This window comes from Hoplias malabaricus, chromosome 1 (genome assembly GCF_029633855.1).
Source record: "Hoplias malabaricus isolate fHopMal1 chromosome 1, fHopMal1.hap1, whole genome shotgun sequence".
In the NCBI taxonomy this organism is placed as follows: domain Eukaryota; kingdom Metazoa; phylum Chordata; class Actinopteri; order Characiformes; family Erythrinidae; genus Hoplias; species Hoplias malabaricus.
Window position 1 is genome coordinate 41,705,835 of NC_089800.1, and position 12,611 is coordinate 41,718,445.

Consider the following 12,611-nt stretch of genomic DNA (forward strand, 5'->3'; position numbering starts at 1 on the left):
AAAAAGCAAAAAGTAAGAAAGAGATAGGGGGAAATAAACAAATATAAAGAAAAAGAAAGAATTGGAATAAAAAGTGCGTAAATATAAAAATTATTAGAAAGATAATATTAGTTGAAAAAGATGAGAACATTGAACAAAAGGGGAAAAATAAAATAAAAAAAAATAAATGCCAAAAAATATTGAAAATGAAAGGACAGAAGTATAAAGATATAAAAGAAAAGAGAGGGACAAAAAATAGAAAAGAAATTGAGAAAGGTCAGTGTTCATATTAGGTTACAAGTTCAACCTGAACTTCTCCACTGCTAAAAGGAACTTCAGTCAGACTTGTTTAGTCAGACTTGTTTAAGGCGTGTTTAACACACCACAGACGGGAAGGAAAAAAACAAAACAAAAACAACCAAAAAAAAAAAAAACAGACACGCACACACACAGGCAAAGAGAGGAACATACAGAAAAACATCACACTTCTCTCACAAATGAACAAAATACATAGGGAAAGTGTGTGAAGAAAACACACTGCGCTGTCTTTGCTTGTGTGATACAAGGCTTAAAAGGCACAGCCAAATAATTTATCTATTTAAATGCTCAAGAAAAATCAGAAAAGGAAAGTTCAGTGGTGTAAATAAAAGTTGTTATTTTCCCAAGAGTTTTGACCTTATTTTGGCCTACAAAAAAAAATCGATCATTGTACTTAGAACCCTGAGTTCTGTATAGAACTAGCTTCATGGTAAAATGGTGCTTCAGATTCATGGAGAATGTGGCATAAATGGTTCTACACAGCACTAAATGTGATGTTCTGTTGTAACAAGCTGGACTTGGTAACAGCAGTAGAACCCTGAAACAGACAGGTTTTCATAAAGGTGCTACATAGATCCATATTAACATTTTTTTCCATTAGTATGAAGAACCATTACATCAGAGAATAGCCATTGCAGAATGGAAATAGTTCTATATAGAACACAACCATCACCTTAACTAAAAAACTATCTATCTATCTATCGTTACACTTATATAGCGCCTTTCTAGATACCCAAGGATGCTTTAAAATCCACACTGCTCAGAATACTCAATCCACACACTGGCGAGAAGCGGCAGCCAAACGCGCACAGCGTACTCTCGACCAGGAACAACCGTCCACCTGGAGGACTGCATCGGGCACTAGGATTTCACCCAGGACAGAGTGCCAATCCATATCTGGGCGCACACCCATTCACTCACACATACACACTCATTCACTCACACAGCAGGACAGTTATTAGACAGAAGCCAATTCACCTACCCTCCATGTTTTTGGACTGGAAGTCCAAAATAACTCCACCTTTTTTTTTTTTTAAAAGAGTTAGCTTAAATAACAAAACTTAGCTGTTACCTTTCTTCTCCAAGCGTGTTGAGCTTCCCACTTTTGTTGTATTAGTCGCAATTTTAAAAAATGCAGACACTGGTTCACATGCATTTGCCTTCACTCTGCCCACTTGGTGAAGGGGAGAGTTTTGGGTAAAGAGTGAAAATGTCACTGTGCAGTGAGGTGCTTATGCTTTACTAAGTTAAAGAGAACATGCAGTCAGTTGGACATGTAATAAATTAAACAAGTTTTCCTGTTCACCCCCTCAGTTTTTTGTGCAGCCTGCATCAAATTAGTTTGCATAAGAAAGAGAAGGGTATTTTGTATGTCATCATACACTGCCCATATGCTTGTGTGGGCTAAGTAAGGCTCTATCAGCTTCTACCTTCAGAATCCCCCTAGCACAATGTTATTCATTTGAAAACTGTGCTGTTCCTCTTCATGCTCCTTGAAGGAAAGTCTATGCTGCTTGCATGAGCTGCGCCAGACCGTAGAATGAGCAAGCTCCATTTAAGAGTTTCTGTTTCATCAAGAATGCATTTTCACACCTTTGAGTTTTGCAGTCTTTTAATGAAATGCTGAACTGTTGGGAAGTGCTTCTGCAGACTGCTGGAAAGACATGCGAGACAGTGTGTTTGTGTGTCTGCGCCTGTGTATGTGTGAAAGTGTATGTGTTAATTAGCCAGTGGCGGAACCAGTAATAATTAGCACATCTGTGTTGCAGCGATAGTGCCTAGAGAGGGCAGACATCTCCACAAACCCCCACTCATTTCCTCAACCCTCACTGCCCATTACCTAATAATCATTTAATTAAAGGGCTGGCTGCTGCAGGCAAAAGTGGAGGGAGAGTTAAAAAAAACAAAAAAAACACAAAGGACAAGCGAGACTTCCAGACAGTGAGAGAGAGAAAATCAATGTATTTGGGAAGGGGTAAAAGAGGTGAGCATAAGGAGGAGCAACTTGTATTTCCCCCTATCATTACACACTGCCTGGTGTGAGAAGCTCAAAATACCCAACACACACACCCACACATACACACACACACATATATATATATATATATATATATAAATATATATATATATATATATATATATATGTGTGTGTGTGTTTGTGTGTGGAGGAGGAGGAGGAGGAGGAGGGCTAGTCATGTGACCCACCTGTTGCCATGATGAGGCCAGGTGCAGACTCTTTTGACAAAATGGGCATCCTGCGCAACTGAATATTCAACAGCTGACTCCAACGCTGAGCCAGGTGCAGAGAACAACCTTTAGAGAGCTACAGAGAGAGAGGAGCAAAAGAGGTAAATTACAGAGGGAGAAAGAAAGAAAGAAAGAAAGAAAGAAAGAAAAGTATTAGAAGAGCAACACAAGAGGACAAAATATAAAAGAAAGAGTCAGGACCACAGGCTAAACGTGTCTCTCGTAAAAATGGTAACCACTAACAGTCAAAAAGAATGAGTTTAATCTAAACTTTAATCTAAACCCATTTAAACTGTCAACAGGAACTCTTCAGTAAAGGCCCACTATAATAAGGTGATGAACTAGGCTTACTCTGTACTCACAAAACCAGCTCATAAACAAACACAACCACCATCACTTCCTCCCACAAAACAACCCCCCCCCCACCCCCACCACATATACAAGCCTCTCCACATACAGCAAATTCTACAAGCCTCCGCTTAGAGCTGTGGTCTGAGTTTTCTCACTTCAGCCTTCTACTTATGTGGCAAGATTTTTTTTAATCATTGATTGTTTTTTTTTTAAATAGTGCATAATATACTATGGGTTTTATATAAAATCTCATAATGTTATGTCATTTTAGTGGGATTGGACCCTAATAATCTGTTTAGTTGTATACAGTATGCTATATCAGTTAAGCTAAGGATTAGTTAAAACTGCAATCAACTTAAATATTACTAATCAGCTGCAGTAATTGTGCTCAGATGATTATTGATTATTGAATAATTGTGACAGGCCTGTTCCAATATGTCTTAATTTAGAATAGAAAATAAATAATAAAATACTGTATTATTTATTAGAGGCGGAGTACCTGGCAGACGATGGTTCCCCCGAGACTGTCGGCCGCAGGTGGCTGCAACAGCTCCCAGGTGCCCCCTTTATCAAAGGTGATAACCGACCGCATGTTGTCTTCGCTGACTGAACCATTTATGAGTGTGGCCACAAATACACCCCTTAGGCCCTCTACACGATGAAGGTCAGCAAACGGCTCATTGGCAAAGTACCTGCAAAGCGCACGCACACACACACACACATTTTAAAAAAACTAAATAATTCCTAATGTAGCATGGACTGACTCACCATTTCACTCACCATTTATGACTGAATTATGGATGATTTTGAAATTGTAAAGTCAGTACGCACTACACAATTTATCAATATAGCATTGAAAGTTGCCTTAGCAAATTATACTGAATGATGCTTGTAAAATGACTATGGATATATATTCAAAGAGCAAACTAACTAAAGCAACAGCAAGGAATCTTCTCCTAACAAAATATAATGGTAATGGAAGGGGCAAGGGACTAAAACTGCAGCAAAGTCGAAATATGTAGCCATTAGTTCATTGGCTGTATGTACATTTCATATTATGTTGACATGATACTATGTACATGTCAGTGGCGATTGCTCTAAGACTGCAAGGGAAGTTCAGCTTCCTCTAAAATGTCAAAAATTAAGTGATCAAATTTATCCTGTTTGTGTGTACATGTCATTGAATAAATATGCACTACAACACGCTCAACTTTTGTTCAGAATCAGCTTCTTATCGCTGGTAAAGACGCGGCTTTCCTCTCAATCATTCCCGCAGTGATTTAAACAGTGTGGACGCTGAGCGTCCACAGAGTTCAATAGTGAAGCAGCGAAGTGCAGCAAAATGAGACGAGTCATTAGATAAATGCTGGGGTTTGTCCTGCCCATCGGACCCTCAGTGTCTCTTGGGGTCTATGGGGCAGTGGGCTGTCCTCGCCTGGCCCGGAAGCTCAGCTTCTTCATGATGATTGGATGATCTGTCTGAGGCTGAATCACTTTTTGATTGACAGCGAAATGAGCAAATCAGCGATCCATTGGTGTAGTGATCCGTGAGAGCATTACATTTTCATTCTGTTCTGAGTTGAACAGGAGACTTTCTTAAACCCCTTAGCGGCATTTTCTTTGTTAAAAACGACTAGCGACAAATCGAGCTTCTATTTCTGGTGGGTTGTTGTAGCTGCTTGTATTTGGAGACTGACTTCTATCACTCTTTCTGACTTCTATCGCAGTTTCTGTCCAGCGGGTGCTGCTGAGCCCCTCCACCGTCACAAAGCACTCACAGGCGGACACACTTCACATGGGCCAAGGCCGTTTAAGCAGCCAAGCTCTGCTGGCCATTGAGAGGACACCAGTCAAGTCCCTGGAAAAGACGCCTTGTTGGTACGACAGGATCACAGATCATTTTCTTGAAAAGTAACGGAGGGTAGAATTTACGTATAAATAAACCGACACATTTTATGGTGTAGGCCGAAATTGAGCTTCCCCTCCCTGAAAGACCAGCATCCGCCACTGGTACATGTACATGTTGAAGGTACCAAATACATTTGAGTAAGCTTATTTTGTCCATTGACATAGAAAATTGCATTGCGTTATAAATGAGGGAAAAAGTTTATTTATGGTTAAATCAGAGCAAATAAATGAGTGAGTTTATTTGTGATTAACTGATATTAACTGTTAATTGTGATTTGTGATATGAGGGTTACTATTTAGTAACATTTGACAAAGGGATTTTTACTCTATTGTACTGTATATATACACCTCCCAACTATATTTTATTAGTGATTTTAATCTTTTGGTCCTGTATATACAGACACATTCTGTTCTGCTGAATGAGGGGTACATTTAGAATATCACCAGTGCAAGCTACACTGCAGGCACTGGTGCTGCAGAAGGGTGGCTGCACTGAAGATCAGGGGCTTGGCCCATTGGCCCAGTGTAAGCTCCCTCCCTCTGCTGCAGGGAAACAGTGTGGCAGCAGAGCAGGGATGAAGGATTGCTCTGTGCTGGGACCGTGAAGAGTAGAGTGAAAGCTACAGACACAAGACCTTGCGGTCTTACTTATAAGCTACTTATGGTGAAAGCCAAGCAGATCCCAAAAGTCTCGCTGCCACTGGCTTGCAGAACACTTTCTGCTGGAATAAACCAAGCTGAGGAAAATGTTCCAAGTCTGAAATAAAGCAGGAAGGGATACTTGGTACAATGTCATTAAACCTTAGAGGTGGGACTTGTTATTAGCCGTGACGAAAGAATGTAGTAATTGTATCCTAATTACTTCTCACTTCAACTCATTAAAACAAGCAGAGAATGAGCTCCTGGGTGGCGCAACAGTCTAAGCCTTGGCTCTGGGTGATCATCCAGGATCATAGTCTGATCCCCTGCAATACCACAGTCATCCATTGCCAGGAGTGCAACAGGGCATAACTGGTTTCACTCTAATTAGGTGGGAAAAACTGCCTCTTCAGGCCAACCGCGAGCCAACATGAGCATCTGTTAGCTTGCTCTCCTCCAAGTGTGTTGAGCTGTCCTGTGTCTTTGTATTAGCAGTATTCTGAAAAGATGCAATAAAAGGACTCTGCTTCCAAAGAAATAAACGCTCCCTGCTTTTGGGATGAGGAGACCTAGCTAAGGACTTAAACTAAATCAGAGGGAAACAATACACAAAGAATGATTCCATCATATGAAACTGAACAACATAATTCTGTCAAAAACAGCCCATTAGCATACTGGATAAACATGATATTTCTAATGACTGTAAATAACTACATAGTGATAATGATAATAAACATTTTATAATGGAAATAATGGTCATTTTTGTCAATTTCAGTGTTTAAAGAACACTAGGTAGTATTTTTAACATAAAATCACCGCTTCAACGTCATTGTCATGCTTCATTTACCTGTAATAGGGAGAAAAGAGCCTCTGTTGGCTCTGCTCCAGGCTCAGGACTGCAGAAACTACACTTTGTAACTTATTTGGAGGAGTGTAGGATTGTTAAATGTCTTTGATCATACAAACAATATTAATACCTGATAAGGGTGTTGCTTCCTGAGCCCTCAGGACTGTAGTAGAGAATATTCTCCAGTGAGAGAGAGAAGGCCAGGCCCTGGGTGTCTGAGATGTATAAGTGTGTGGCATTGTTGTGGTTCACACACACAAACACTTGATCCTCTGAGGCATCTGCTATGTAGTACTCCTGCAAACAGCAAGGTTTCAACACAGATTAGACCTTAGAAATCATGGTTGTCATTTATAACAAAAGCTGGTTTATAATTATTTCATTATTTCTAAATGGTAGACAACATTTCTGCACCTTCAACTGATATCACACATATGTGTTTATATAAAGAAGCAGTATTTTATTATAATGTTATGTTGGATAAAGTTTTGTTCAGAGTTTTTAACTAGTTTGCCGTGTTTATCAGGGGAGAAGGAAAAATAGCAACTCTTTGAATTGAGATAACATGGCAGTACTCACAGTAATGGGATGCCGTGTGTTAAACTGGGCTGCTCTCATGGGCTGCCGATTGTAGGAGACCCACAGTTGGACAGAGTGTGACTCGTGGCTTCCCAGCAGGGCCTGCGTAAACATGCAAAGTTTCGGGGAAATTAAGGAGCCCCTTGACCCACACTGTCTCCTTAATATTAGCCAGTAAATGCAGAGAATACGATTAATAATGACCAATAATGACTTAAGTTTATGGAACTCTACAATATGAGGCCGTAGGGGAGAACTTTTTTCAACTGAATTATATTATACTGAAGGGCACCATAAACTAGTACGTAATACCGCAATAAAAGATACAAGAAAGGCAGCCGATATAAGCCAAAAGAGTGAATGAAATATTCATCAGGATCTTATTTCTACAGCAAGTTAGAGTGATTTGAAATAACTGATCAAGCTTATGAGCAACAAAAAATAAATAAATGAGAATGAAAAAATTGTCTCTCAAAGATGAAAGAGAAAAGAATTAGTCTTTAATGAGTTACAAGCACAAGCTTGTGGATATCAACTCTGCCGTGTCCTTTTTGTCCCAGCAGTTTTGAGATGTCTATATAACAGTCTAAGCAGCAATTCTTTCTTTCAGATTTATCTCCCTCCTCTACTTCTCAGAGCTCAGGTGAGCATCAGCCTTTTCCTTGTACTACAACCTTCAGCAGATACAATCTCTTCCCCAAAGCTGAAGAATGAGCAATGTCAAGAGATGCCAGGATCAGAAACTTCTCACCACAACAAATATCAGTCTCAGCCATGAGGACCAAATGGCTGAAGCCTAGCTTTGAAAGCATTCGCTGTAAACAGAGGACCACAGTCCAAGGAAGAAAAATAAGTAGCCAAAAAAGATATAATGATGATACCTTATTATCCCTGAGTAATAAAAGAGAAGCCTAGATGGGGAGGTGGCACACCGTAACGGGGGAAGCAAGAAAAATCTCAAAGTCAGAGTGAGAATGAGAGCGGCACCATCAATTCTAAATTTGGTTTATTTCATCCCACAAGATCTTGGAGAAGACCCTGGCCAAAGAACACAGCATACGTTGTAGAGGATAACAGGGTGATGGCTCCCCCACCCCTTCCCTGTACGAATCACAGACAGAGACATAAGCTTGACAGTTTGCAAACTGTGGGCCTAGCATTAATGAATTTGCCCTGATGAGCCAGCGAAACACTTCCTGTTCTCTGGCGGCACACAGCGTCACCGCTCTCTCAGGCCCGATGCACGCCATCCATTGTATTGATTTATCTGCCCGTTAACAGCCATCTCCAGGAACAGACTGCAGTGTTGTCGCAGGCAGCCAAAACACAATCTGGCCTGAGGAGTGCAGCAAGGGTGAGAGGAGTGTTTCTGGAACAGGCCACCGTTGCTGAGAGAACCGAAGAGAAAGGGCTGGCGGGCGGCATGGTGACAACGGCTCAATCCAGAGCCAAGCTAGATACAAAGACCTCGAGCTGGTTTTGAATATGCAAAACCAAAAGGGCTATGGGTAGCCCAGAAGCTGCTGAAAACAAACACTATGGTTTTGTGTTCCTCCACTTGCCATCCACTTGATTCACTACAAATTAGCTGCAAGAGCTCAAACAGCCGAGAAATAATTTTGTGGTAATCAGTTTATTAATAAACAGGGATAGTTTAATAAGATCATACTTCTCCTCCTATGCCCAACCCCACCAAATATGCTGAACTAGCTCAAAAACCCTCCCAGGTTCCCGCAAACATACATATCATAGTAAAATAGAAAAATACAATGATTTCTGCTTAACAACTACATTAAGATTAAGTTTAGGTTGAATTCTGTGTTTAAAGTTAAGACTGGGGTATGTGTCATATTTAGGCTTAGAGCAAAATTAAAGGGGACCTAGTACACCCATTTTTCCACAAGGTAACAGTTCCCTGGATTCTTTATGAAACATCTGTGACATGCTTTGGCCACAATGCCACATCAAACAACACAGCACACTTCTTACCCTGACTAAACAGCCTGTTTAGAACGACCCATTTCAGCACCTGCTCAGTACGAGTCTCTGTTTAAACCAAACCGCAGAAACACTGGAATTTAGTCATTTTTAATTTATTTGTTTTCTCCATTCTCATTTATGCCATGTTCGATGAAGTGTCGGCTATCTAAGTAAAACACCGCACAAAATCAATATGACTCATTGTATCCCATATTTCAGATTTACAGACCTCAAAAAACGGACTGGGTTGTAATTATTTCCCTGTTTATGTGATGATATGAGCTCCAAATGCTCAAATTAATGTGCTAATGCCCTGAAACAGTCATTTTTCAAAATATGTCCTTTCTAAAAGGGAACATCTATAATTGTGGGGAAAAGCAGTTCTCTCTGGTTTGTTTAGGTTCAGAAGCTCTGTGTCTTTCAAGGTGGAATGGTATGTTTGCAGAGAAAAAAACAGCTGAAATTTAACTTGTTCGTAAGTTTTTATTCACTGTTTGAATTACCACAGAAGCTCATTTGTAACTTGCTGCAAAAGTTTCAAGCAAACAAACTGGGGAGCTAGGAAATGGTTAAGAAGCATATTCTGAACTTTATTACAATCGTGAATGTTGCCTTTAAATTGCAGTTTATTAAATTACAAGTATTAGAACAAATGTATATAATAGCTTAAAATTTTTAAACAGATATAAAAGTATATAGCAATCCTTTTCACATTCAGTAAAAGATACAAAAGTAATTCATTAAGTAGATTTGGGATTAGTAATTAGAACATTTGGGCCCACAAAGAAGTGAATACAATTTAAGTCAGTCTGTGTAAGAGCACAAAAACTGAGGGAAATATCTGGAGCATACCTTGATAACAAAATAATGAGAAGCCCCTTTTCAGTTCCAGTTATCAGAAAAGCTTTATAAAAACAGCAGCTGTCCAGGTCTTTTTTTATGCTTCGGGAAGGGGTGAATTAGAGTTACACAGAGAAGAGGTCCATTAGCACCCAGCTGACAAACATGTTTATCTGACCTTCTCTTCACACTCCAGAGTGTCCACCAGGTTAACCACTCTCATTGAGCACACAGTTATTTCTTGCACCCCTACAGAGGCATATGAATATAGGCGTGGCCCAAATCTACTATCTACGGCAGCAGCCAACCGGAGAGAAATTTCTTTCAAATTCCAACTGGTCTGCCAGCATGAATGGAGCTGATTCTTGTAAGCTTTATGCATATTTGGCTCTTGGAAGCACTCTCCCTTTCGTTGTGGGGGAGGCATTTATCTGGAAAACAAGAGTCTTACTGTGCTGGAAATCTCAGCCATCTTTCAGCAAGCCTGACTCACAAGCAGAAATATTGGCTTGTAGATCCACTCCACAGCATGGACCGGGTGTGTGAAAATGTGTGCCTCTCTGTGTGTGTGTGTGTATATATAGGGACCTGAGTATTGCCAGTTCAATTAACAGGCCTCTGTCCCAATGTAGCTGCCCTGCTAGCAAATGTTAATAATAGTGTTGAACCGTACCTTCTAGGGATGGGTCAGAATTTTCCAATATTTGAATAAGATTTCTGATATGCAAATTATGTTCTCTCGAATATTATACATTCTCAGCTCTGAGGCCTAAAATTCCACAAAAACTATGTGTAGACCCAGGTTAATAAATTTTGATTTATCGGTTTAGTACAAAGAAGGCAGCACAAAAGTTGGACAGCACACATGAAGAGAAGCCCAAAACCTCAGTGACAGAGGATTGATTATAAAGCTCGGAACATAATAACCATCACAGTTTATCAAAATTAGCAAGAAGCTTAATTCATTTCACAGTGTACTGAAAGTACTGTCTTAGCAGTCACTGCAGAATCAGTGGAATCAGTAGCTATGGGTCAACTATGTAAAGTCCAGAAGTCTGTAGGCGTAGAATGTTTCCATAAGTTTCCACAACACAACCAATCATTTTGCCCCACTCTCATTTCCATGTTGTGTTCTTTTTCAAACTGAAAAGTTGAACAATGGTTCTGTATGTTCAAGAGCGAAGTTCCACTACCACTGAAAACATCTGACGTCAATCCACAGTGTGTGCTTCGACAGCAACATGGCAACCTACATATTGTGATATTTTACAAAATATTTAACTAATACTTGTTGTTTACAACTTGCCTTTTGAATTTAGTGTAAAGGCCACGTTCATATTTCCTCACCATCTGCTAGCTCTCCAGTACGCATGTTCAAAACCAATCTTTTGTGTTTATGAAGCCCTACTGTAAATGAGTAAAAAAGTCTCAGCCCGAGGCTTAATTCTAGGCTATTTCTCCCTACTCATGGCAGAAAAGCAGCATTTTGGAGGATTTTAGACAATGAAGAGACCACCAAACATTGAAAAGTATGAACTGAGACGAGTATATTGCTCTATTCACTCTCCATAGGCGGATAATGTTTACTTATTTTGCTGTAGATGCAACTGAGTAAATTGAGAGAGTGTGCCAACTGCATGAAAGTAATCACAGGCATAAAGTACTACAAAGCTAAACAACTCGAGTACCAAACGAGTTTCTGTGGTAATTCAAATAGTGTAAAAAAAAAAAAAAAAAAAACCCTAGGAAAAATTTTACTTTGTCGTTTTCCCACCATGAAACACAGAGCTTCCGAACATAAACCAACCAGAAAACAGTCTCCTCCCCCACTTTAAGGCTTACATGTGTTACCAGACAGGGTTCCATTAAAATGGTGTATCGTTTTATCTTAAAACCTTTTTGCTGATAACTGTCTCATAGGATATTTCAAGACTCACATAATTTACTAAGTATTTGTGGTCTGCATACTGCCCCAAACTGTACAATCAAATTTGAAACTACAGTAATTAATGATTCTTTTCTTGCTCCACCTCCACTTCCTCGACACTGGAATGTGACAAAGCCTGAGGAAATGGCTCAAACTGCAAGGCGTGAGAAGACTTCTTTATCAAAGTTCATATTACACTGAAAAAGCGGCTTATCATTGAAAAGAACTGCAGAGGACTAAGGACCACGAGAGGGTGGAGGGGTGGGGGCAGGCTTAATTATTACTATGGATCTCATCACTGCTTTGTGGAGAAAACCCAAAGACGAAAGAAACCTCCATTTCTGGGGCTTTAATTACGCTAAGAAGCTTTCTCGCTGCCAAAAGCGCTTGTGATATTCATTACAGTAATCCTATTAGCTGGGTGGAAGATAGGAGTGGAGGGGAAAGTGGGGAGAGTGTATGAGAAAGTAAGGAAGAGAGAGAGAGCAAGAGAGTCAGAGAGAGAGAGCAAGAGAGAGAACGAGAGAGAGAGATATTATGCAGAGACACTGATGTACTGTGATTGGTGAGTGACTCTTTCCAGTCTTGACACACTGTGAAATTGTACTGAAGCTGGCAAAAAGAGAGACTGTCAGAGAGAGGAGCTCTGGTGAGCTCAGGCCAAGAGGGGTCAGTGGAAGGCCACCCACAGCCTCAGATCCTTCAAGACTTCAGCAAGTCTGTCAGCAGATATCCCCTTCAGAGCAGATCCAGCCCTGCTGATAAACTCCCACCCCACAAAGCAGTTTGCTCCAGGATGCTTGTATTTGTCTATTCGACCCAGTCAGAGACCTAATATCCCCAGTCATTGTGACATTATCTTGTATAAATACAAACGCTAGGCACCACAGGGACTTGTGTACTCAATAAAACCCTGCTGCGATTATCCTGCTGTTAGCCTATCAGGTCATGAAGGCAAACAGTCAAATCCATAAAGGAGATTTCCAGTGCAAATTC

General features: G+C 40.2%; 1 protein-coding gene across 2 annotated transcripts in view; it reads right to left on the bottom strand.

The window, feature by feature from the left end:
- Positions 1 to 12,611, bottom strand: part of sorl1 (sortilin-related receptor, L(DLR class) A repeats containing) — a 64,602-nt gene that overhangs the window by 26,477 nt on the left and 25,514 nt on the right. For both annotated transcript variants that reach the window (XM_066662677.1, XM_066662672.1), the window contains exons 7-10: positions 6,869 to 6,970; positions 6,420 to 6,586; positions 3,395 to 3,587; positions 2,503 to 2,620 (exon numbers count right to left, since the gene is read on the bottom strand). In XM_066662677.1, the coding sequence (XP_066518774.1) occupies positions 2,503 to 2,620; positions 3,395 to 3,587; positions 6,420 to 6,586; positions 6,869 to 6,970 (580 nt within the window). The remainder of the gene's footprint in view (positions 1 to 2,502; positions 2,621 to 3,394; positions 3,588 to 6,419; positions 6,587 to 6,868; positions 6,971 to 12,611) is intronic.